The sequence below is a fragment of the Oncorhynchus kisutch genome, linkage group LG20 (assembly GCF_002021735.2).
Source record: "Oncorhynchus kisutch isolate 150728-3 linkage group LG20, Okis_V2, whole genome shotgun sequence".
In the NCBI taxonomy this organism is placed as follows: domain Eukaryota; kingdom Metazoa; phylum Chordata; class Actinopteri; order Salmoniformes; family Salmonidae; genus Oncorhynchus; species Oncorhynchus kisutch.
Window position 1 is genome coordinate 19,164,568 of NC_034193.2, and position 27,472 is coordinate 19,192,039.

The 27,472-nt window shown below is 43.0% G+C and overlaps 1 protein-coding gene across 1 annotated transcript in view; it reads right to left on the reverse strand.

Annotated features, from left to right (window-relative positions):
• The window catches only part of myo1d (myosin 1D), a 121,904-nt gene that overhangs the window by 75,200 nt on the left and 19,232 nt on the right, over window positions 1-27,472 (reverse strand). The window contains exons 9-18 of the mRNA XM_031798980.1: window positions 15,406-15,614; window positions 14,716-14,809; window positions 6,446-6,611; window positions 6,281-6,334; window positions 5,605-5,700; window positions 4,828-4,944; window positions 3,282-3,485; window positions 2,604-2,749; window positions 2,241-2,355; window positions 1,888-2,058 (exon numbers count right to left, since the gene is read on the reverse strand). Coding sequence (XP_031654840.1) covers window positions 1,888-2,058; window positions 2,241-2,355; window positions 2,604-2,749; window positions 3,282-3,485; window positions 4,828-4,944; window positions 5,605-5,700; window positions 6,281-6,334; window positions 6,446-6,611; window positions 14,716-14,809; window positions 15,406-15,614 — 1,372 coding nt within the window. The remainder of the gene's footprint in view (window positions 1-1,887; window positions 2,059-2,240; window positions 2,356-2,603; window positions 2,750-3,281; window positions 3,486-4,827; window positions 4,945-5,604; window positions 5,701-6,280; window positions 6,335-6,445; window positions 6,612-14,715; window positions 14,810-15,405; window positions 15,615-27,472) is intronic.

Sequence of the window (27,472 nt, forward strand, 5' to 3'; positions counted from 1 at the left end):
ATCCTGCCCTGCCTTTCTAAAGTCTTCGAAAGCCAGATCACCGACCATTTCGAATCCCACTGTACCTTCTCCGCTATCTGGTTTCCGAGCTGGCCATGGGTGCACCTCATCCACGCTCAAGGTCCGAAACGATATCATAACCACTATCGAAAAAAGACAGTACTGTGCAGCCGTATTCATCGACCTGGCCAAGGCTTTCAACTCTGTCAATCACCGCATTCTTATCGGCAGACTCAATAGCCTTGGCTTCCCAAATGACTGCCTCGCCTGGTTCACCAACTACTCTCAGATAGAGTTCAGTGTGTCAAATCGTAGGGGCCTGTTGTCCGACCCTCTGGCAGTCTCTATGGGGGTGCCACAGGGTTCAATTCTCAAGCCGACTCTCTTCTCTGTATACATCAATGATGTCGCTCTTGCTGCGGGTGATTCTCTGATTCGCCTCTATGCAGACGACACCATTCTGTATACATCTGACCCTTCTTTGGACACTGTGTTAACAAACCTCCAGTCGAGCTTCAATGCCATACAACACTCCTTCCGTGGCCTCCAACTGCTCTTAAATGCTAGTAAAACTAAATGCATGCTCTTCCACCAATCGCTGCCCGCACCCGCTCGCCTAGCATCACTACTCTGGACGGTTCTGACTCATGTGGACAACTACAAATACCTAGGTCTCTGGTTAGACTGTCCTCTCCTTCCATACTCACATTAAACATCTCCAATCCAAAATTAAATCTAGAATCGGCTTCCTATTTCGCAACAAAGCCTCCTTCACTCATGCTGCTAAACATACCCTCGTAAAACTGACCATCCTACCGATCCTTGACATTCAGCAATGTCATTTACAAATAGCCTCCAACACCCTACTCAGCAAATTGGATGTAGTCTATCACAGTGCCAACAATTTTGTCACCAAAGCCCCATATACTACCCACCACTGGGTAGTATATGCTCTCGTTTGCTGGCCCTCGCTTCATATTCGTCGCCAAACCCACTGGCTCTAGGTCATCTATAAGTATTTTCTAGGAAAAGCCCCACCTTATCTCAACACACTGGTCACCATAGCAACACCCACCCGTAGCACGCGTGCCAGCAGGCATATTTCACTGGTCACCCCCAAAGACAACTCCTCCTTTGGCTGCCTTTCCTTCCAGTTCTCTGCTGCCAATGACTGGAATGAATTGCAAAACAAAAATCACTGAAGCTAACTTTAAGCATCAGCTGTCAGAGCCGCTCACCGATCACTGCACCTGTACACAGCCCACCCAACTACCTCATATTGTTATTTATTTTTGCTCTTTTGCACCCCTGTATCTCTACTTGCACATCATCATCTGCACATCTATCACTCCAGTGTTAACGCTAAATTGTAATTATTTTGCCACTGTGGCCTATTTATTTCCTTACCACCCTAATCTTACTACATTTGCACACACTGTATATATATTTTTCTATTGTGTTATTGACTGTACGTTTGTTTATCCCATGTGTAACCCGGTGTTGTTGTTTTTGTCGCACTGCCTTGCTTTATCTTGGCCAGGTCGCAGTTGTAAATGAGAACTTGTTCTCAACTGGCCTATCTGGTTAAATAAAGGTGGAAAATAAATTAATCACTGGGCTTGGTTGTTGTATTATTTTAGCATTACTTTATAATTGCCGGGAGCAAGCCTTTAAAATCACAAATGTTTTATAATCGCTAATGTTGTCCTAAAGTTAACACCACGCCATGTGGTAAGAAGAAACCCATTGGTGCATGAAGCCTAGGTTGATCAATTCCATGTGTCAACATTGTTGGTGTGAATTCCACTTTCAATTCAGTCAATACTGGAAATTAATAACAAATTAAATGAATGAATTGCCAAATATTTCCTATTGTTTCCAACGTACCTTGCGGCTGGTGTAGTGGGCGTGATTGGCCAGCTTGCTGTTGAGTCCCTGTAAGAAGACCTTGTCGGTGACTTTGCCCACGTTCATACAGGCCTCGTCCAGCACAGAGAAGATGCCCTTGTGTTGCAGCTCCACCAGGTCCACAATGATCTGGTTGTTGAAGAAGTCAATCTACGCCCAGGTACAGAGAGAAAACAGGGGATCGGTATATCATTACAACTAAAACCAGTACAGGGAGGAAGATGCTCCTAGTAGTCATATTCAATGGGAAGGAGAATGACTTGAGGCAAAGTGACAATGCTGCCGTAGGCGATACAAGACATGAGTGGTGTGGAAACAAGATGCGGCCTTACATGTTTCCAGGGGATTCCCTCGCGCTGGTACTCTTCCTGTTCCTGCCTCAGCACCAGCTGAATGAAGAGCTGCTGCAGCTTCTCATTACAGTAGTTAATACAGAACTGTTCAAAGCTGACAGACAGACAAGGAGAGGGTGAGTGAATGACTGTGACCCTGGTTTAAATTGAACTAGACCATACATGTTTTATGCTGTGTTACATACAAATCAACTAAGTGTCATGACAGAGAGATTGACACTAAATCTGTATAAATCCAGTACATTTCATATTGATGTATAAGAAAAGAGATCAACTCAAGTAGACGTTCTATGCTGAAGTACATTCTATGTTGACGTATTTCTAGCGGACACGGCTCATAACCTGTTGTTCTGAAAGATCTCAAAGCCGTAGATGTCCAGCACGCCGATGACCGTGTTCTTCCCGTGGACTTTGGCATCATAGTTTTTTACTTCGATGACATCATTGATCCTTCCCACGATCCAACAGAACATTCTTTCGTACATAGCCTGTTGGTCACAAGCCCCAACACCAAGGCAGACAACAGTAGACCAAAATCAATTGACAGAAAGCAGAGTGAAATGCATCCATAGTCAGCCTACCTACATTGGTTCCTCTTTTACGCAGAAGCATTCATAAGATGTTACACTGGTTACTTAAAAAAATGGGTAGCCCTACCACGTCTAAATCAACATTGGGCCCATTTCACAAACCCTTTTTGAGAGTTGGCATTATCATTGAGAGTTGGCATTATCGTTGAGAGTTGGCATTATCGTTGAGAGTTGGCGTTATCGTTGAGAGTTGGCATTATCGTTGAGAGTTTGGCATTATCGTTGAGAGTTGGCATTATCGTTGAGCGTTGGCATTATCATTTAGAGTTGGCATTATCGTTGAGTTGGCATTATCGTTGAGAGTTGGCAATAGCTACTGTTAACGAAGCGGCTAATGTAGTGTAGCGTGCTAGATAGCTACCTTAGCGAAGAGTCAGCATGTTGACAGTTAACTGTGCATCGGTTAATATAGCGTACTAGCATTAGCTACCTTAGCCAAGGCGTCCCGGCCGTAGCTGGCCTCCTGGGCTGTGTGCTGCTTGTCAATGACGTCACGGCCGGTGGCCACAGTGCGGTAGAGCAGGGCCTTCTCAACATTCTCCTCCTTAGTGGCCAGCAGGTCCCCGATCACCGCCACCACCTTGGAGTTCTCAATCAGTGTTGTGTCACCATCCACACCAAATGTCAGGTTGCCCTGGGAGAGGTCACATGGAGGTAAATACAGGAAGAAAACTGTAAACTAAAGAGACTATGTGGAGTAATAGCATTGGAGAAAAGGGGAGGAGAATAGCACAAACAAAGGGCTGGACAGTTTCCATTCAAATGACGACAACATATTGCTGAGTATACAGTTCCTAGTGAAAGTCTACAAACCCTTTACACAGTCGTCACATTTTGCTGCCTTAAAAATACATCTAAAAAGGATAACATTCATTTATTTTCCTACAGATCTACACAACCTACTCGACATTCACAAAGTGAAAGACATTGAGAGCATTTCCCAAATGAATACATAAAAAACACTTGGTGGAAGCTCCTTCGGCAGCCATTACAGCTGTGAATGATTTTCAAATAATATTCTACCAACGTTGCTCAACTCTTAGGGCAACATATGTTTTTCTTCAAATTTCTAAGTAATGCTCATGAAATTTGGTTGAGAATCATTGATGGACAGCAATATTCAAACCTCGTCTCTGATTTTCATGCAAATTTAGGTCAGGAATGAGGCTAGACCACACGGGAACACTTAACACCTCTTGGAAAGCCATTCTGGTATGTCTTTAGATAAAAATGTGTGTAATTGTCTCGCTGCAAAATAAAACTACATCCCAGGGTTAGGTTTTCCTTTAACTAACAAACTCCCCAGTCCCTGCCGATGACAAGTATACCCATAACATGATGCTGCCACCACAATACAGAGGGTTTCACTTCTGCGTTGTGTTGTATTAGATTTTACCCAAATCTGTAGTTTTTAATTTAGGCCAAAAATGGTGTCGTTGCTGAGTTGTCTTGCAGTATTATTTAACAACCTGTTTGCAAATAGTCCAGTTGGAATGGCCTCTTTCATGACTTAATACATCTGAGACAAGGTTTGAATATTGCCGTCCATCAACGATTTCCAACCAAATGTTCTGAGCTTGAGCAATTTTGACAAAAACAATGCATATACAGCATGTTGTGCAAGGTTGGTAGAATCTTATTCAAAATGATTCACAGCTGTAATGTGTGTAATGTATTATCTGCTTCCACCCGGCAGTAACTCTTGGTTGTGGAGACACACGCAATCCTCATTTTGTATTTCTTCAAAATGTGTCATATATTTTTTAGAATGTGGAGTAGGTTGTATAGATCGATAGGAAAACAATCTAATGTAGTCAGTCCCTTTTTAGATGACATTTTAAAGCAGCAAAATGTGAAGACTGTACAAGGGGTGTGTAGGTTTTCACAAGGGACTGCACATTTAACCCTGTTCCATTTGAACCTATGCTAACCCTGCTGGCAGGCCAATAGGGTTAGGAGTTAGTATGGGGTATTACCAGGTGCAGGATAGTGGCCAGGACCTTGTAAACCGTCTGGAGCTCATCTGCTGTGAAGCCGATCACCTTCATGGCGTCTGCCACTGCTTTGAAATCGCCACCATCGTCGATGGTCGACTGTGACAGGGAGAGAGAAAGGAGGGAGATGGAGGAGTAAAACAATTGGAAAGTATTTGTCACCTCATTTCACACAAATCACGTTACATTTGGTCAGTTTTGAAGGAAAACATCCAGCTAGTGTCGTGAATTTAGTCAAGATATTTACTTGGCATCTACTTTGGGTCCGTCTGTAACACTGGCCAAGTACACCACTTCCTCACTTTGGCAAGGACGAGTTAATTCCTAACATGTTTCCCCTCCCAGCAGCCAAAGTCATACAGTAGGAATCACTGGATGACCACAAATGTCTTCAAGACAGAACACTGAGTGTCAGTCAGGGACTATTCCTATGAAAATGGGACCATGTACAAACCACTTCAGCAGTGTGGGCCCTAGCTCTGTTCTGTTCCATGACGTCACGTTGTTTGTTGCTATAAAATATTGTTTTGTTCCTACTCGTTTAGCTTAAAGTGCAGAGACAGCAGAACGGATATGCCTGCTTTAATTAAACAATGTTTTAATAGCTGGGCTTGTGTATCTTGATTCCTGGGAAAATAAACAGTGTGACCAAATAAACACAGCATGATAGTGACATTCTTTGTCTAGAACTTGTTTTTGTGACCGTTTATACAAAATTAGGGTTCAAACTAGATATAGTTCTGTAGTAACCTACAGTACCTTGATGTGGCCTCCCACTTTGATGTAGTTGAAGGCTGTGGGGTCCTTCGAGACGTGGAGGGACCGCAAGAGAGACTCAGGACCTCCTTTAACCATCTGAAGAGAACGGATCGAGAATGAGAGAGATAGAGACTGAGTCAGTAGTGACACATGCCAATGACTGTTCAGTATTTACATTCTAAACCACTTACATTTAGCGACTTACAGGAGTAATTAGGGTTAATTGCCTTGCTCAAGGGCACAGACATATTTTTCACCTAGTGGGCTCAGGGATTCGAACCAGCGACCTTTTGGTTACTGGCTCAATGCTTTTAACAGCTAAGCTACCTGCCGCCCCCTATTTAATTTGAATGTTGCCGTTAGTCATATGTAACTCCCCAGTAAAATGGAGCAAAGGAAAATAATAATCTAGATAGCGAGACCAGACCAATGGAGGGTGACGTCCCTTGAGAATCGGGAGTTTATGGAGTGAGAAAGATGGAGGTTTATTAGTGGAGATAATGGGGTGAGAAGATGGATATATATTTTCAACTGACAGCACAGGGTTGTAACAGCTATGACATCACCATGCCTTTATGATTAACACAGTCACAGACCCACAGCCCATCTGGTCTGTATACCAGCTTATGGTGGCATCAGTCTGGCGTGTAACACACACGTAAACGCTCACACACACCTGGTAGAAAGAGTGGAAGCTTCTCTCCCCCTCCTGCTGGAAGATGACTCTGGACTGTAAGAGAAACAGATTTAGTTTAGTTGATTCAGAGAGAAATATATTTGATCTTTATTTATACAGGTGATCTCATCTGGAATAAAACATGTATTTTCTAGCGCCCCCTACCTTCTCCAGCAGGTAGTTGTTGATGTGGCCCCCGATGGGATCTCCCTTGAAGTCGAAGTTGATGTCCATGTACTTGCCGAAGCGGCTGGAGTTGTCGTTGCGGTTGGTCTTGGCGTTGCCGAAGGCCTCTAGTACACAGTTGGATTTCAGCAGCATGTTTTTCACCCTGGAGAGAGAGGCGACACATGTTCTCAGTGATACTAACGGCTCGCCGGGCTCCTATCAACTGATACTAATCCACGGAGATAAACAATAAGGTGGCCTATGGAGGACGACGGGGATGAATATAGTAGTGTGAGGTAGATACACGAGAGTTAAGACTTAAAGGGATAGTACGACATTCTGGCATTGTTCTACTTACTCTGAGTCAGATGAACTCGTGGATACCATTTCTCCGCGTGCAGTATGAATGAAATTAAAGGCAGCTTCGCGAGCCATTGCTAACATGCGTTAGCACAACGACTGGAAGTCTACAGGTACGCTGGCCAGAATCTTACACTATCCCTGTAAGTTCTCCATTTTACACCGAATTAGGTAGAACTGTCATTACTCGGTCAGATCCTACAGTTGCCTGTCCCTTACGGGGCCCATCTGTGTTAGGACAAGGTTATAGATGGTTGGAGTGTCTTATATCAACATGTTCATGTGCAGTATATGACAACTCCATTTAGCACAGAGACTACGTTGGCCCTGGATATTTATGCTGTGTATTTATGCTGTGTAGTGCTGGGTGAGACCACAGGCTCCTCACAACATACTCTGTGCTGGGGTGCACGCCTCCTCCCAGGGCCCATACAAACACGAGCACCGCAGCGCACATATACCACCCGCTCTGGCTATCCCATTAGTCGGAGCTCCATACAGCCTGTAGCATTTCCTTACAGGCAGGGCAGAACTGGGAGAGTTGTGGGCTTATAAACGTGACTTGTACTCTCTGTCTTAAAATAACACAAAATGTTTTACTCCTTTAAAATGGCTACAGGGAAGATGTAGTGGGTCAAGGGCAATATATTCAGCACTAAAAGGACATAAACAGCCCTATTTCTGGGATTTTATTACGAGTGGTGTGTGCCAATCATATGTGTGTCATAAGGAGGGTTAGAAAGCATTTATACAGCTGAGCTTTGATCCTTGGGCCAATGTAGAAATGATAACAGGGGTAATAACTAGTAATGACCTGATAGGCAGGGGTGTAGTGCTGCATGGAGTGATACTCTCTCACTTTTGGTAAAACGAATTCTGTAAAATTAATTCAGATACATTTAAAAAAATATATATTTAATTACCACTGAAATTCAATGAAAAACGATAGAAAGACAAACCAAATCAATATGTATAGCAGCCTAGAGGTAAATGGTGGTTTCTTCCCTGTCTTCTCTGGTGTTGTCAAGGACGATGAAGAACTGTAGGCTTCGCAATAATGCATTTAGGTTATAGCTACAAACTAAACTGAAAAAACACGCTGCTGTGAAGCTACATTTTCAGATATTATATGTTTCTTAAAAATAAAAATAAATTCTCCCCAATTTCATGATATCCAATTGGTAGTTACAGTCTTGTCCCATCACTGCAACTCCTGTACGGACTCGGGACAGGCGATGGTCGAGAGCCATGCATCCCCTGCCAAGCCTCACTGTTTCTCGACACACTGCTCGCTTAAACCCGGAAGCCAGCCGCACCATTGTGTCGGAGGAAACACTGTACAGCTGGCGACCGAAGTCAGAGTGCATATGCCTGGTCGCTAGAGAGCGATGGGACAAGGACATCCCGGCTGGCCAAACCCTCCCTTAACCCGGACATTGCTGGGCCAATTGTGCGCCGCATCATGGGTCTCCCGGTCGCAACACAGCCCGGGATCGAACCAGGATCTATAGTGACCACTGCGCCACTCGGGAGGCACATTTAGTTTATAGTTTAGGATGAGTTAATAAACTACACTAAAAGATTGATTTTATGGCTATTTGAAAATTAATTTCCTGCAATTCTAGGTAGTAATGATTTATGTACACTACTTGGTCAATTGATTTGATAGCCTGTTTAATCTATGCAAATCAATTATATGAATTGATAGTTGACCTCTGTTTTCTTTTATTCTGTAATAGGGTATATTAGGGTAGGCCGTCATTGTAAATAAGAATTTGTTCTTAACTGACTTGCCCAATTAAATAAAAGGTTACATTTAGAAGAAAAAATATATAAAACACAAAAACAAAAAATATTGTAACCATGTGTTCAAGCTAATCAAATCAAAGTTGATTTATGATGCAGTGTAGTGTAGGCTACAAAATACAATCAAATGCCTACTCGCAACTAAAGCTCTCCTCGCAAACAGTGCAATGATATCAAGCTAAATGTATTTGCATTTACATTAGGCTGTAGTGTACAAATAGCTATACCACGTGGTCGTAGGTCTATTAGGCAATACTGAAAATGATTCCTGAACTGACCGAATGGCTAAGTTGGTTCAACTTCTTTATCATTGAGCGATCCTGACGCTGTCCTTTCATCACCAGGAAGGGTGCTCCAATCGTTTAAAGTAACACTCATCAAGATATGTTGCCTACGGCTAATAGTCCTTCTCATCACTTAGGCCTAGTATTATTATTACAAATAGAAGATTATCACTTCTCACAATGGTGCTCGTTTAGTAAAGTTAGATCAAAGCTAAATCAATGTCTCGCAAGATCACATAATGATTCATTTGAGTTTTACAAAACAGAACTAAATATAATAGCATAGAATAGTAGGCCTATAATGTTACACCAAAAACATCTAACTTCTAACAAGATTTTAGGATGGTTAGCTTAGGCTGACGAGTCCCCAAAAAATGATCATGCGCCAAATCTCAACAAAGCGCGATATGCTTTTATTGAAACAAAATACAAGAAAAGGCTAATAGTTTGTTGACACCATCTGGTCTAATTAGCTCAAAATGCATATTCCCATGAAACTGATTAAGGTCAATCAAATTATTGGCATGCAGACGCAGTTTTGGATTTTTCACCGGAAAAAACGTTAAGAATTCACGATGGACAGTGATTTTGAATTGAGGAATGTTTGAGGGTATGAAAAATGTTGCATTTCCTTGAGACAATATGTGTGGGCATAGGCAGTAGGCAGCATAGACATTGCAATTTGTTACATTTAAAAGAAATGTAACCTTTATTAACTAGGCAAGTCAGTTAATAACAAATTCTTATTTTACAATAATGGCCTAGGAACAGTGGGTTAACTGCCTTGTTCAGGGACAGAACGACAGATGTTTACCTTGTCAGCTCGGGGATTTGATCTAGCAACCTTTCGGTTACTGGCCCAATTGCTACCTGCCAACCCAAATTGGAGGATGTATTGGAAAATGTATTTTATGCATAGGCCTGTTCTACAATGATATTTGATACGCTACATCTGTCGGTACAAACTTTCAGGAAATAATGATGTCATTAATAGCACTACACTACTGCTGATAGGAGATATAATACAGCATGTGTACTTTAGAAGATAAGGCCTATAAGGATTTATACAACGGGTGGGTCTAATCCTGGATGCTGATTGGCTAAATCCGCATTCCAGCCGGTATCTACTCCAGCTAGTTACCACCAGCTAAAAGCTATGGGGTTGAAATGCCTATTTACTCTGTTCCATCTCACTGCGCAATCCACTGTCTCATCAGCCCAGTCAGGCAATGTATAAACTTGTTATCCATTATAAAAGCATCTAGAAATTATCACCAATTTCTTTTAGACTAGCAGTGGAGATTTGCATAAACCTCTCTGACATTTGCAGCATTGTTTCCATATTGAAATTCAATCTCCAGCTGTCCCATAGTAATGAATGTGTCGGGACACGACAGACAGGCAGGGAGCTTTTATCAGCCAGTCGAAATCAAGAATCAGCTGGCATAATTTTTAAGGATATATACAAATAATGTCAACAGAAAACAGGTAAAACTAAACGAAATGCAGCTATGCAGCTGTCTTTCCAGCTTCAGTTTGAAGTGATTGTGTTAGCTGTGTTGTTGGCTAGCTCATCTGAACAATAGTGTCCTGACAAGAGAGCACATTTTCTATGCCAGGCGAAATCATGCATCATTAGCTCACTGTTATGGATGTATCCAAATAAATGTCACTAGAAAACAGGTTAAACAAACGCAAATGTAGCTAATTTGCTGTTATTATGGCTGCCCTATTTGACTTGACTAAGTTAGCCGTAGTTGGCCAGCTAGCAAGCAAGGGTTAAGAATGCCAGCCAGTATGGCAATGGAACATTTAGAATGAACGAATGGGTCGCATCCATAGATATAGAACAAAAATACTTAGTGACTGGGTCGCGTCTCTGGCAACAAAAGACCAGCTGGCTGGCAAACCTTAGATTTGTGTCGGGACTATATTTCGTGGAAGGATGAAATAGTATGAATAAATTAATACAATGTTTTTTTTAATGAAAATGTGTCAAACATTATTTGAATATTTTTCTAACCCATATAAAATGATAAAGCCCTGAAAGCTGGTGTTTGGAGGATATATTGGGATGGATTGCAGGCCCTCGACTTTGGTTAAAAGCCTGGGTGAAAGACTCGCTGGCACGAAAATAGGCATGAATGATCAATTCCCGAATGAAATTGGAGAATGGCGCAAAGTTCTGTACCCAATCTTCAAGGTGAATAGATTATAAGGGAAACGTGTAGCTCTCGTAGTCGATAAACTGCATATTGATAACCAAATGTTCCGAGACAGAAAGACTTATCCATGGCTATTCTAAATATTACAACGATCCCATAGAGGAGTCGAATAATGGTAAGAAAGACCCAATACTAGCCATGGTAGGGATTGTAATCAAATATATACAGTTGAAGTCAAATACTTTTAAACTCAGTTTTTCACAATTCCTGACATTTAATCCTAGTAACAATTCCCTGTCTTAGGTCAGTTAGGATCACCACTTAATTTTAAGAATGTGAAATGTCAGAATAATAGTAGAGAGAATGATTTATTTCAGCTTTTTTTTCTTTCATCACATTCCCAGTGGGTCAGAAGTTTAAATACACTAAATTATTTGGTAGCATTGCCTTTCAATTGTTTAACTTGGGTCAAACGTTTCAGGTAGCCTTCCACAAGCTTCCCACAAACCTTGGGTGAATCTTGGCCCATTCCTCCTGACAGAAATGGTGTAACTGAGTCAGGTTTGTAGGCCTCCTTGCTCGCACATGCTTTTTCAGTTCTGCCCACACATTTTCTATAGGATTGAGGTCATGGCTTTGTGATGGCTACTCCAATACCTTGACTTTGTTGTCTTTAAAGCTATTTTGCCACAACTTTGGAAGTATGCTTGGGGTCATTGTCCATTTGGAAGACCCATTTGCGACCAAGCTTTAACTTCCTGACTGATGTCTTGAGATGTTGCTTCAATATATCTACATAATTTTCCATCCTCATGATGCCATCTATTTTGTGAAGTCCACCAGTCCCTCCTGCAGCAAAGCACCCCCATTACATTATGCTGCCACCCCTGCGCTTCATGGTTGGGATGGTGTTCTTCAGCTTGCAAGCCTCCCCATTTTTCCTCCAAACTATGGTCATTATGGCCAAACAGTTCTATTTTGTTTTATCAGACCAGAGAACATTTCTCCAAAAAGTTCCATCTTTGTCTCCATGTGTAGTTGCAAACCATAGTCTGGATTTTTTATGGCATTTTTGGAGCAGTGGCTTTTTCCTTGCTGAACGGCCTTTCAGGTTATGTCGATATACGACTCGTTTTACTGTGGATATAGATACTTTTGTACCTGTTTCCTCCAGAATCTTCACAAGATCCTTTGCTGTTGTTCTGGGATTGATTTGCACTTTTAGCTCCAAAGTACATTCATCTCTAGGAGACAGAATGAATCTCCTTCCTGAGCGGTGTGATGGCTGCGTGGTCCCATGGTGTTTACACTTGCGTACTATTGTTTGTACAGATGAACGTGGTACTTTCAGGCGTTTGCAAATTGCTCCCAAGTATGAACCAGACTTGTGGAGGTCTACAATATTTTTTCTGAGGCTGATTTCTTTTGAAATTTCGAAGGTAGGCCTTGAAATACATCCACAAGTACACCTCCAATAGGCTCAAATGACTTCAATTAGCCTATCAGAAGCTTCTAAAGCCATGGCATCATTTTATGGAATTTTCCAAGCTGTTTAAAGGCACAGTAAACTTAGTGTATGTAAACTTCTGACCCACTGGAATTGTGATACAGTGAATTCTAAGTGAAATTATCTATCTGTAAATAATTGTTGGAAAAGGTAATTGTGTCATGCACAAAGTAGATGTCCTAAACGACTTGACAAAACTATAGTTTGTTAACAAGGAATTTGTGGAGAGGTTGAAAAACAAGTTGTAATTCTCTCAACCAGCTTCATGAGGTAGTCACCTGGAATGCATTTCAATTAACAGGTATGCTTTGTTAATAGTTCATTTGTGGAATTTCTTTCCTTCTTAATGTATTTGAGAAAATCAGTTGTGTTGTGACAAGGAAGGAGTGGTATACAGAAGGTAGCCCTATTTGGTAAAAGGCCAAGTCCATATTATGGCAAGACCAGCTCAAATACGCAAAGAGAAATGACAGTCCATCATTACTTTAAGACATGAAGGTCAGTCAATACAGAACATCTCAAGAACTTTGAAAGTTTCTTTAAGTACAGTTGAAAAACCATCAAGCGCTGTGATGAAACTGGCTCTCATGAGGACCGCCACAGGAAACGAACACCCAAAGTTATCTCTGCTGCAGAGGATAAGTTCATTAGCACCTCAGATTGCAGCCCAAATAAATGCTTCACGGAGTTCAAGTAACAGACACGTCAACATCAACTGTTCAGAGGAGACTGCGTGAATCAGGCCTTCATGGTCGAATTGCTGTAAAGAAACCACTATTAAAGGACACAAATAAGAATAAGAGACTTGCTTGGGCCAAGAAACATGAGCAATGGACATTAGATTCGTGAAAATCTCTCCTTTGGTCTGATGAGTCCAAATTTTGGATTTTAGGTTCCAACCGCCGTGTCTTTGTGAGACGCAGAGTAGGTAAATGGATGATCTCCGCATGTGTGGTTCCCACCGTGAAGCATGGAGGAGGAGGTGTGATGGTGCTTTGCTGGTGACACTGTCTGTGATTTATTTAGAATGCACACTAAACCAGCATGGCTACCACACCATTCTGCAGCAATACACTATCCCATCTGGTTTGTGCTTAGTGGGACTATCATTTGTTTTCAACAGGACAATGACCCAAAACACACCTCCAGGCTGTGTAAGAGCTATTTGACTAAGGAGTGATGGAGTGCTGCATCAGATGACCTGGCCTCCACAATCACCCGACCTCAACCCAAATGAGATAGTTTGGGATGAGTTGGACCGCAGACTGAAGGAAAAGCAGTCAACAAGTGCTCAGCATATGTGGGAACTCCTTCAAAACTGTTGGAAAAGCATTCCTTATTAAGCTGGCTGAGAGAATGTCAAGAGTGTGCAAAGCTGTCATCAAGGCAAAGGGTGGCTGCTTTGAAGAATCAAAAATCAAAAATATATCTTGACTTGTTTCACACTTCTTTGGTTACTACATGATTCCATGTGTGTAATTTCATAGTTTTGATGTCTTCACTATTATTCTACAATGTATAAAGAAAATAGTGAAAATAAAGAAAAATCCTGGAATGAGTAGGTGTGTCCAAACTTTTGACTGGTACTGTAAAAGCCATTGATTCTTGAGGAATATAACTTAGAAATGCCTCATGACCTTCAGTTGAACTGGAGTGTGACAGATTACTGACTACAATTTTGGACAGGTAACTAGTAACTGTAACAGATTACATTTAGAAAGTAACCTACCCAACCCTGGTTATAAGCAGTGCTGTAGCATGCACCTCCGTGAGGCGGTATTTTGTATACAATATTGAACATTTAGAAATAACACCGTATATGGTGTGACGGTATATCACCCAAGCCTACCTTTAACCAATATTAATCTTGCATGGCAAGCAACGCACTTTTACTCAAGACTGTGTCCCAAATCATCACGTTCTCTACGGCGATAGAGAGCCATTTCTGCTCCATCTAGCAGAAACCCTCCCAGTGCATACCACAGGTGAAATGGTGACAACTATCTCAAACTTTCGTTTATCATACTGTACTCCTGGGAATGCAAACAATTTCTGATTACTTCTGCATTCACAGGTCATTTAGTATGGACATTCTGAGAATGTTCAAATGGAAACCTCTCACAGAAGAACGGCAGAATGTCTCACCTTTCCACCTCCGCTCTTTGCCCGGGGTTTGTGATAGCAGCAATGTATTGCATTATATATTTGCTGGCTTCAGTCTTCCCGGCGCCACTCTCCCCTGCAATGAAAAAAAGAAACACAATAATGTGTTAGAAAGTCCCAGGGCATCCAATGAGAACGTCTGAAATGTCATCTATATTAACACAGGCTTCTTCAGGGTGAGTTTTGGGATTGATGCCTTTTGATACAGAATATTCCTCTCTTCACCACTAAGTGGCACTCTGTCAACCAAATAGATTCACCATGCTGTCACAGCTTGTGGCCACTTTCAATGTTTTCTTAGAAATAAGATGAAGAATTGGTCCTGCTATTTTCAACTATATAGGGTCATATTGAGTTCCCCAAAAGGCTTTCCACTGAAATGACAAACTCACATTACTCCAGACAGAAAACTTTAGAGCAAAAGTCAGACATGACTTCAATATTTTGAGAAAATATTTTACACTTTAAAAAGGTACGTTTTCAAACGAAAACTAAAGTTGGCATCAAGGAACCAGTGTTATGTACGTGTATTACTTCTTATAAGCATTTATGAGCCCTTATAATATCCTATAATGTTGGGTATTTCTATGCTGCAATTAATTCACTAGACAGATAAGAATTCATCAATCAAAACTGATTTGGTTGGCCGTTTTTGAGGGCTTCCCCCGTTACCTGAGATGACAATACAGGTGTCCTTGTTCCTCCTCTTCATGGCTTTGTAGGCTGCGTCTGCGATGGCGAAGAGATGTGGCGGTCGCTCGTACAGCTCCCGGCCCTTGTACTGCTCGATGGTGTCTCGACCGTAGATGTTCATGGCACGGTAAGGGTTAACCGACACCACCACCTCGCCGATATAGGTGTAGATGCGACCCTTCTCAAACCTGCAGCCACATGAGACAACAAGCATGGTCAACTCCTCCTCATGTCACCTGACAACGTACCGGTACCCCCCCCAGTATATAGCCTCGCTATTGTTATTTTACTGCTGCTCTTTAATTAGTTGTTAATTTTTTTATATATTTTTTTTAGGTATTTCAAATAAAAATGCATGGTTGGTTAAGGGCTTGTAAGTAAGCATTTCACTGTAAGGTCTACACCTGTGGTATTCGGTGCATGTGACAAATAAACATTTGATTTGAACGTGTGATGCTACACTGCTGATTCATAAGATTAGTTGAGGAAAAGGACCGTTTTTGGAGTAGAATGTATACATTTTCAAAAAGGCATATATTTAAAACATTTGTGGATAAAACATATCCACAAATGCTGGTCAGAAGTACAGGTATTCCAGTCAAATCTAACATTTTAGCACACCCACAACAACAAAAAAGCTTAAGACAATATGAGGTCATGTTTGGACAACCAAGCAATCTGCTCTCGCTCTCATCATAACCCTTGATTAGCCTTTATGATGTTCTATCACCAACCTTATCATCCCAACATCGACAGCAATCCACTGACTCTGTGCAGAGGTAACAGCATCTAGCGCTGAGAAACATTACATTAGTGTCCTGCTCTCTATGTAAGACTATAAAAAAAAATGTTTTATTGTCACATACACCAGATAGGTGCAGTGAAATGTGTTGTTTTACAGGGTCAGCCATGTTCAAGGGCACGTCAGATGTTTCACCTTGTCTGCCCTTTTGGTTGCTGGCCGAATGCTCTAACTCAATGGGGGGGGGGGTGCAAAGTACAGTCCGCCGGCCACTTCAATCCGTATTTACAGCCTTGTCCCATCGCTGCAACTCCCGTACGGACTCGGGAGAGGCGAAGGTCGAGAGCCGTGCGTCCCACGAAACACGACCCAGCCAAGCCGCACTGCTTCTTGACACAATGCCCGCCTAACCCGGAAGCCAGCCGCACCAACGTGTCGGAGGAAATACCGTACACCTGGCGACAGTGTCAGCATGAATGCCCCCGGCCTGCCACAGGAGTCGCTAGAGCGCGATGGGACAAGACAGCTGTGCCACTCCGGAGGCCCCCGCCAATTGATTTTATAAAAAATGCGGCCCTCCATTGGATTTCAAATCCCGATGTGGCCCTCGAGCCAAAAAAGTTTACCCACCCCTGCTCTAACCGCTTGGCTACCTACCGTCCTATCTAAACAAAGAGGTCCTCCATCACTATAGAATGAAGCATCCCTCTCTATATCTCAACCCTCCCTTCAACACAACAATGCGTCAGACAATGATAGCTGTCTATACTGATCTGCAGCCTAGAGGCATGCATGTATGCAGGCATGGATGCTACCAGGAACATGGTCTTGGTAGGTCCAACTCCAATGGCTACACACATTGTGCAGTTGAAGACACTGATCCTACAGCTGTGTAGAATGCGGAGAGAGGAGCTGACTGGGGCTGATCTTGGCCTTCTCACTCTCTCTCTCTCTCTCTCTCTTTCTCTGCCCTCCAGCAGCCTGCCTGCCTGTCTCACTTCCTTCCTCTGCTGGACCAGGGTCTTTTCCCCCTACTCAGAAGAATAGAGCCTTTCTTCTCAGCTGCACCCCGGGCCAAGCCTACCTCTGCTCTGGCCTCTGGGTTCCTCCTGGCAGCCCTGGGTTCCAGAGGCCTACAGTGGAATACAGCTTCAGGATCACTGCTTTTCCAGACTGTGTACCTCTGTATTGATGTACTTATGTGATATAGCCAGGTAAGTTACTAAGAAAATATCCTATTTTACAGTATTTCAAAGACCCGGTTATCGTAATTACGATCTTAAGACCTTTGCTACAGCACTGCCCTTGCACATAGTCCCTGGAAAGAAACCTTGGCTTCTGATTGTCGTGTCTTTACTATCATTAACTGAAAACATCTGTTTTTTATCAAAGATTCTCTGTAATGAGTTATTATGCGATCAACTGATTAATCACGTAACTAATTAACTAGGAAGTCGGGGCACCAAGGAAAAATATTCAGATTGCAATGTTATCATTTCCTAAAATTTTATCTGATCAATTAGTCTTCGAATTAATGAATTATTTACTGTACCTCACGTTAGTCTCATTCCAAACATCGTAAATGGTTGGTTATCTGCACGAACCCAGTCTTCACTATGAGTCATCCATACATCAATTGTCTTAAATCATTTATTTATTACTAACTAAGTAATTCACAGAAATGCATAAACAAACATTCAAAGGTAAATGTAATGATAGGGGTCGACTAAGAAGTCACTAAAGAGTGATAATTCTAACAATTGAAATGCTAATCCTTTACACATGAACGCTCACTCATTCGGGAACAATTGCAATCAATATATATATTTACGCTCAGTGTATCGTCTTGATCGCTGGTGAAAAGTTTGTGTCTTTTGTAGATTTGTCCGTCTCTCTCCCGGTTGTGGTTAGAGGGGATTGTTCAGAGTGATAGAATGGATGTTTCGGCGGTTGTCGTTCTTCGCGTTCAATGATACCGAATTTCTAGCTGCAGACTAGTAATTCATATCAAAGACTTGTTCTCATTCTGTCGGGTATCGATAGTCTAATAGTATAACCCTGTGGTATGGTTAAAAGATTCAGCAATGGTCCACAACCTTTGTCCCTCCTAATGGAGAAAACATGGTCTGCAACCTTTAGCCATCTCGTAATTGAGGTAAGCTCGGTCTGCTGATTGAAAACCCAAATGGGGTTATTGAGATAAAGCTAAAAATCTTGTGTTGTTAGATATAGGCCTATTGATAGTCATGATGTGTTGTGCATTGAACATGCTTAAATGATGAACACTGAACGGAGCAACATACAAACATTGACAGAGCAATTGTGGTAAGCCACAACATACACACAATGGTTGTTGAAGAACTGGCCAAAACACACACAGAGCTGACTGTAATCGAACCAGTGTTTCAGCTGAAACGCCCAGACAGACAAACAGAAGAGAAAGATGGCTTTAGATATTAAATGAGAACTGAGAGAACAAATGAAAAGAGACCGAGAGCTTAATTAAAGTACACTACAGTACACTACCCAAACAACCACAGCTAATTCTCTGACAGGTCAACACAGGTGGTGACTGGCTCATTCTCCTGCAGCCAGCCATGTGTGAGCCCTCTCATGTCGTCATGCCACGCGCCACTGGGCATGGCTGACACAGAGACGGCGTGTTTGTGTGCCCAGGTTGGCATCGTGTGCCCAGACTGGCATGGTTGCCCATGCCCGAGGGCCTATGGAAGTGGTGGGCAGGCTGCTAAGCCTGGCAGGTTGGCTGGTGGCACCTCCCCTGGCACTAGAGAAGGAGCCATTGTGCCATCCTACAGGGCAGAATGCTGCTGTGTGCACTGCCCGCTCCATTGTTCACACGTCAATTGGGGGTCTTTGTATGAGAAGCACAGATAGGCCTCCTTTCCACTACATACCCTGGGCCAACACAGTGAGCTGCCCACTTAAAGTGCACGTGTACAATGTGATCTGGGGGAATGTAAACAATGAACTACCAGTTGGGAGTGTTCCATCTATGGCTGTGATCTCTGCTGGTTAGGAGTTGACAGAAACAAAAAGAAAAATAGCTGAATGCGAATCTACGTAACACTATATAGGCTACTGTAGACCTAACAGGTTTCAGACGGGACGTGGGGAAGTATAAGTCCAAAATCGAGAACATCACTAGGGAGTGTGATTTTGTCATTGTGTTTTGGTTTCCATCCACACTCAGTAACGTCATATATGGTAGAGAAGAAACACAATGGCAGACAAGGAAACAATCTGTTTGTTTATTACCGTTCCACCCAAACAGTCCGTCAGGCCGTTTCAACAATACAGACAGTGTCCTGGTGTTTTCCGAACCTCTGGGGTTTTAATAAATACACATTATGATTCATGTCCTATTCCATCCTCATCTCTTCAGGATCAGAGGGCATCTGTCCAAAAACAGAATCAATTGTGCGTGTATTATGATGAGAGACACATCTGTGGGAGAGTATGTGTGACACCACTGGATGGTTCAGTGAGTCTCCTTCCAGGGGATTTCAATAACGCAGAGAGATTATTACAAAGATAAACAAACAGACTGGAGTGTGAGTCTTGACTAAACGTTGGGTGGCTGTTTCTGGGAATGTTGAGAAACGTTCTAGATCCCGGCTAGGGTCTTTAGAAAAACTGGAGGTGGGTGGGAGGGTACTATGGCAACTCTAGCGTCAGAGCGTGAGGGTGTTGATGTCAGCATGTCTCAGCGCTCCTCCCCTCTCTCCCTCCCTCCTTCTCTCCCTTCTCCTCCGGTTTCCCGGCAGCTCAAGGGAGGGGTACTGCTGGAAGGACATGAATGCTGTGGGTCATGCCAGTCAGACACTCTTCAACTCACAGCTGGGCCCAGAGCGGAAAGAGGGAGAGGGAGGATGAGAGGTAGACAGCGAGAGAGTACAAAAAAGGTACAAAAATGTATGAGCTTACCAGGATTGAGGGCAATTACATGTACATATTACCTCAGCACTGGTGCCCCCGCACATTGACTCTGTACCAGTAGCCCCTGTATATAGCCCCACTATTGTTATTTACTGCTGTTCTTTAATTATTTGTTATTCTTACCTCTTACTATATTGGGGGGTATTTTCTTAAAACAGCATTGCTGGTTAAGGGCTTGTAAGTAAGCATTTCACTGTAAGGTCTACCTACACCTGTCGTACTCGGCGCATGTGACAAATACATGTTGATTTGATTTGAATTCCATTTAAATTCAGGAAGTACACTAAAATTCCAATTCTCTTCAATGCTTTTCAATGAGGAAAGTTTGGTTCACTTTTTGAGTTGACTGCACTCTGGATAAGAGCATCTGCTAAATTACTAAAATGTAAAATGAGAGAGAGAGAGACTAGGGAGAGAGACAGGCAGAGACCAGGGAGAGAGATGACCAGAGAGAGAGGGAGACAGGCAGAGACCAGAGAGAGAGACCAGCCAGAGAGACCAGAGACCAGCCAGAGAGACCAGAGACCAGCCAGAGAGAGACCAGAGAGAGAGCGGGAGAGACCAGAGAGAGAGCGGGAGAGACCAGAGAGAGGGAAAGGTTGGATAGGGAAAGTGTGTGTGTTTTGGACTCAAGATTAAGGTGTGGCCAACATTTTGGGACTGTCGTTTTCACTCCATTTTCCTTGACCTCTCCTGCCCTCTTCTTTTTACACCGCATTTCCCAGTTTCCAGTGACTTGTGCCTGAGGTAGTTGATTGGGACTGGGCCTCCTTACACAGTACAAAAAGCAGAGAAGCGATACCCTTTGAGCTACACCACAAGCTAGACCACAAACAATCAATCTCAAGAGCTACCTTGGGCTTGGAGCTTGTTGAGCCACTGTAATGTCTACTTCACTATGACTGTCTGTCCCTACCGTTCGTATAAAGATTCCAATGCCAGCCCATGCGCACACACCCCTCAGAAGTGAATTACAAGCCGAAGCAAAGTATATAACCGCTGGCCCCAATCTTGTTTGGGTGGGTCTTTTATGGTTCTTTGTCAGTGGTTAACTAGGGTGGGGAGCAATTTTCTCACTCAAGTTTAGTTTAAAGTTGTATTAGTTGTATGTACAGGATACCCATGGTATACATCGACCAATGAAATGCTTACTTGCAGGTTCCTTCTCGACAATGCAACAATAAGAAATAAGAAAATTTGAATACGAACATAAAATAAATGGCAGTAGAATAGATGAATACATTTCAGCATAAGCATAATACAGGAACAATTTATAGTCCAATATGTACACGTGTTTTGGGAAATGGGGATGGGGGGCAAGTGACTAAATTGAGCAGAGCAAGAGTCTGGTAGTAGGCTTGGGTGGTATACCGTATATACCGTATACCAGGGTATTTGAAAATAGCCACAGGATGTTTTTTCAATACCGTCAATACCGTTGAAACAAATTATTTTGAAGTCGTTCTATACATTTTAATATTTGCAGCTACTATTTAAGTACCTGCAGTCACCTTGTGCAATACGTTACGAGCTCAATCAGATCAAGTTCTTAATTTCGCCTGTCACATTATGAAGATTACCGTAGTTCCCCTGAACAGGTGAGCCAGTCACGTGCTAGTTTGTAAATAGCACAACGGGAGGAAATGGGAGCAGGTGAGTCCTATTGACAGGGCTCGCGTTTTCTATTATTATATGTCATTTAGAATACGCTTTCATCCAAAGCGACTTAGCCATGCGTGCATACATTTTTACATATGGGTGTCCCCGAGAAAAGTCTGTGTTTTTCTGCTTCAATAGAGTGATCAGGGAAGCGCAACGATAGTTTTCCTTCACAGATAATGCATCAGTGCAACACATTCGGCAGAAAATCGCTTCAATTTCATCGGATGACAACAGAAGTGCAAAGCTATTTTCTGCCTGCAGCCACACAAGTAAATGAGCTTACGATGGAAAAGCAAGGTCTTTTTGAAAGAACAACGCATGCCTATCATATTTCAAATGTTTTGCTTAAAGTTAATTTTGCATTTTACCAGAGAAAATTAGATACACATCAGTCATAACACTGTCTGCAGATAGATAAGAATTCACAATCAGCCATTCTGAACCACAAAAAAATGTGTCCCTCTAGCAGAGATGACAATAAGAAGCATTTTAAATCTGCATTTACAAAAAAAGTAACTGGCTGAATGAATAAGGTGGCGGGACATCTTATTGTGTTAGCTTTCTGCCGTGTCTCCTCCGAGCAGAGCAGGCAGGCCCGTTGCCCTAGCGACTCCAGTCTCCACACAGACACAGTGGATACATGCTGCTAAAAAGCCAGTACTGTTCTTCCTTCATACAAGCAAGTGTGGGGCCTCCCGAGTGGCGCAGAGGTCTAAGGCCCTGCATCGCAGTGCTAGAGGGTCACTACAGACGTAGTCTACGTTCTCCATGATCGGGATTCCCATGTGCACAATTTGCCCAGCGTCGTCCGGGTTAAGGGAGTGTTTGGCCGGGGGTGCTTTACTTGGCTCATCGCGCTCTAGTGACTCCTTGTGGCAGGCCGGGTGCCTGCAGGCTGATCTCGGTTGTCAGGTGAACGGTATTTCCTCCGACACATTGGTGCGGCTGGCTTCCGGGTTAAGCTAGTGGGTGTTAAGAAGCGGGTCATGTTTCGGAGAACGCATTACTTGACCTTCACCTCCCGAGCCCGTTGGGGAGTTACAGCAATGAGACAAGATCAAACATTTAGGAGAAAAAGGGGTTAAAATATTTTAAAAACTGACGGAAGTTTTGTTGTCTGAAGAGAGCCTTGAATTGTACATTTTGTCTCATACAATCATTGGTTCCTGTAGGTGCTGGGTAGAGATATGACAGAGAGACGGTCATGGCCCCCTCCTCAGACTTTTTGGCAGAACGCCCAGAATATGTTCTATAAGTTAAGATAGGAGACGGTGCCAGTCACATGCAGGAGCCAAACGTTAATTATGAATTCATTATGACCCATGAATAATGTAAATCATGCAAATATAACTTGTCTATGTAAGCAGTATATAACAGAACTAACGGGACTGCCCCGGAAGTGCTCCCGACCGATGTGTACTATGGTGCATTAGGTTTGTTGGAACCTCTCCAGAACCTCTTAAGTTTGACTTTGAGTCCCTGGTGGTAATTTCCACAACACAAACATGCCTCAAAACTTTGTTCATTTGCACATTTTCATATTCGCTTGTAAAATGTCCAAACACACCAAAAATTGCATTCGTTAGCTCCTACCGATATACTGTATGTATAACTGTATGAGCTGCATAGCCTATCTTTGCAATTAGTTTATGTTCTTTTGTAATCTTTAGCATATGTAGCAGCAGGCTCCACGAAAATTAGCTTTTTTTTGTGCTAATTATGTTAGCATTCTGGTAATAGATGCACAATGGCCGTTTTATTGTTTTTCTGGCGCCCACTTGTGTACTTAGCCGGTAATACCATAAATCCCGGAATGAGAGAAACGGTGTGACGACATGAAAATCTGGATACCGCCCAACCCTATCTGGTAGCAGCAGTTGTGATGTGTGTGTAGCATGAATGTATATGTGTGTGTGTGTGTATGTCTGTGTGGGTGTGTGCATGAGTCAGTGCATTTGTGCTAAGGTGTGGAGTATCAGAGCACGTGGTCAGTCCAGTTCAATTGTTCAGCAGTCTGATGGCTTGTAGATAGGAACTGAATGACAATTCTTAAAAATACAGATAAAGAGAAGAATGCAACCTCACGAACGTACGTATATAACATAGCATGGTGGTCCTAAGAGACCTCTTTAAACCAAATAGCCTCTAGAGCCTATCCCCTAGACCAAGGGGGGGCAATGTACCAGGCACTTCAATCCGGCCCACGAGACATTTTTTTACCCCTTTTCCTCCCTAATTTTGTGGGGTACAACTGGTACAGTCTTGTCCCATCGCTGCAACTCCCATACGGATTCCGGAGAGGCGAAGGTCGAGAGCCGTGCGTCCTCCGAAACATGACCCAGCCAAGCCGCACTGCTTCTTGACACAATGCCCGCTTAACCCGGCCGCACCAATGTGTCAGAGGAAACACAGGTACCCCTGGCGAACGTGTCAGCATTCATGCGCCCGGCCCGCCACGCCACAGGAGTCACTAGAGCGTGATGGGACAAGGACATTTCGGCCTGCAAAACCCTCTCCTAACTCGGACAACCCAGGTCTGTAGTGACGCCTCAAGCACTGCAATGCAGTGCCTTAAAAATGCATCCCTCTGTTGAATTCCCAACAGGTTTGCACACCACTGCCCTAGACACTGTACAGCTGAAAGGATTGGAATGGCATATTTTTAAAAAACAGCACACGGTGGAATTGTTACCATATTACTTCATCATTCCAAACCTTCAAAAGATGCCTAGGGGTAAAAGGAATAGGACACAACCAGTGTTATCGCCAAGGATCCAGTATAATAGACAACACAACACGTGCTGGCTGGCTGTTATCAGTGACTGTGACCTTGTTGGGGATTTCCAGTAATCAAGACAGGGATAATCTCTGGCTGTTCCAATTTTCTCTTTCCCCATGAATTTACCACCAAGCAGTGTTCTGCTGTCCCTGTTTAGACTGATTGAATGATTTACAGCTTATCTGGCCCAGTGCATGCTGGGTACGACCTCTCAGGGATTACGATTTTTTTCACACTTTTATGGAGCTGTTTCATAGAGAGAAATGGAAACTGGTGATTCTGGCATAAATTAAGTTTGTCTACTGGAAGTTAAGGGTCATTTGAGGACATGTTGGGTCATTTCAGCCAGTGCTATTTCAAAGGAAAGCATAGTTCTGGAAAAGTGTTTGAATCCATTGAAGAGATATTCACTTCAAAAACTCCCATTACTGGTCAATATTTATATGTACATATTCTTATTTATTACTTTGCACTTGTGTGTATGAGGTAATTGTTGTGAAATGGTTAGATTACTTGTTAGATATTCCTGCATGGTCGGAACTAGAAGCAAAAGCATTTCGCTACACTCGTATTAACATCTGCTAACCATGAGTATGTGACAAATAAAATTTGATTTGATTTCATAGATATAAAACACATATTTAGTCACAGGCATCAACAGACAAATCTCCGAAATCTAGATATCTCTGAAGACTTTGATCAGCTGAACGACAACTACGAGTCAAAGTACATACTATATCTGATCCGATACAAAATGTTATCTTATGGCCAACTGGCCATTACACCTGAATGAAGCAATCCTAACATCGATCACGCCCACTCTCTTCACAGCCATCTATGGGCCTCCTTCTCCTTCAGCTCTCATCAAACATCTGAGAACTGCATTGGGAGATTTTCCATTTCTTTGTAAACTGTTCCTTAGTGCTAAAGAGAAGCTCCTGGCTTCCACTCCAGCCTGTCTGCCTGGGGCCTTAAACACAACACTCCCAGCCCTTGGCCCACAGACAAATCAATTTTCACAAGCACATACTGTAGGAGTGGATCTGGACTCCCCCTCTGTACCATAGTGCAGCTTCTGCAGCACAGCTGGCGCAGAGCTGACTGGGTGAGATCACTACAGTACCTCCCCTTCCCTCTACTCTAATGACAGCACGTCTGCAGATTTATGATAGCAATCAGATGGGTTAGCAACTAGTGTTAGCGGCTCTTCTGGCTCTATAGGGGAGAGGATGCAGCTGAGAGTCCTTTACTTTTCAATGGTTTGGGACAGATGTTAGGATGTGACAGGGAAACTACAGGACATGACACACCCAGTATTGAAAGGGTGAGACAGAGAAACAAACAAGGTAACCTTCCCACCATTTTGAAATGAACCATTATTTACGAAATGAACCATTATTATGAACCAATCATATGATTAGTGACTCGAGTTTCTCCTGACCACGTGACTAGGAAAACCTCTGGGTCATAGGTCGTACATTGTAGGCCCTTCATATGATGACAATTACTAGAGGTGCCCATCTTGTCATCTTACACATTCAGTCATAAGAACACTGAATGAAATGTAGAATAAAGCAGCGGGGCATATTTTGTGTTGACGCGTGAGATATAGACTAGCATGTGTTCCCATGAACTCCATTTTCATTGGCTCGCGTCTGAATACTTAGGAAATGGGAGCCAGGTGTAAACAGCTTGGCTGGAGATCTGGTGGCTGACAGACAGTAGTGTTTCTTCGGGCCTCGGCCCTTTACTGTTTACTACTCTGACGGAGGAGATCACAGCTACTTCCCCGGTCGATCCTGAGCTAGGGGAGCTCAGCGAGAGAACAAAAGATTCCTTTTAGTCAGATTAAGTTTCAAGAATTCAATAAAGAGACTTCAGAGAAGAGAAGGGAGGGGTGGCTGGCTGTTGGGCCTGGCTGCCGGTCCGATGCGGAACCTGCTTGCACTTTAACATGTTGGCCAGTCCATTTACCTATGTAAATTCACAGCCAACCAGCCGATGGGAGGATGGCCGCTGGAGAGAGAGAAAGACAAGTCCATCCAAATTGACTCAGACGTTACTCAGCAGGCTATTTCAGGAACGCGCTGAGATTTCTGTCAGGGGTAAAAAGAGGGCAGGAAAAAGCACCAAAACAGACAAAGGGAGTGAGGGAGACAAAGAGAGAGGGAAGGGAGAAGTTAGGGTAGAAATATGAGAGCATACTTAGCTACCGTATAGGGAGAGGGAGCATAGGATAGATATAAAGAGAAAGAAAGGAAAAGAGAGAAAGAGAGAGTGTCTAGATCGGCATTCAAAAGGTATGTGACGTGAGTCATGCTGGGGCTGTGATCTGATCTCAGACCTGGCTGTGAAAGCCAGATCCCCCACAGTGCCTTAGGGCATTGAGCCAACAGGTAGACAAGGGAACAAAAGATCTAGAGAATGACATCGCCCAGCCACTACACCCACAGTTTGACACACACACACACACATGCACAAAAAGGTCCAAAGCAGCCATTTTCATCTAAATATCAAATGTAACCTGTTTCAAGAAGCTAGGCTTATGTCGCAAGTCACTATTTCACAGGAGAGGCATTTGATTTGTTAACATTTTTACATGTATTTATCAAAATGCATTTTTTGGGGCAGAAATGCCTCCTGGAACATATGAACTTCCATGACCCCTTAATAACAGAATTGTATGCCATCTGCAAATACGAATGGAATTGTTAAATTACGAGCCTAGTTGGTTTAGAACCTTCTCGCTAGCTGTGATTGGCTGAGATAATGGATGGGCTAGACATCTGTAACATGCCTACAACATGAGCTGCTCGGTATGTGTAGATAATCCTTGCTACAGCGGCTTTTATAAAATGTCTAATGTTAGCCATGTAGAACTGCAAAAGTGTTGCTACTGCACTCAA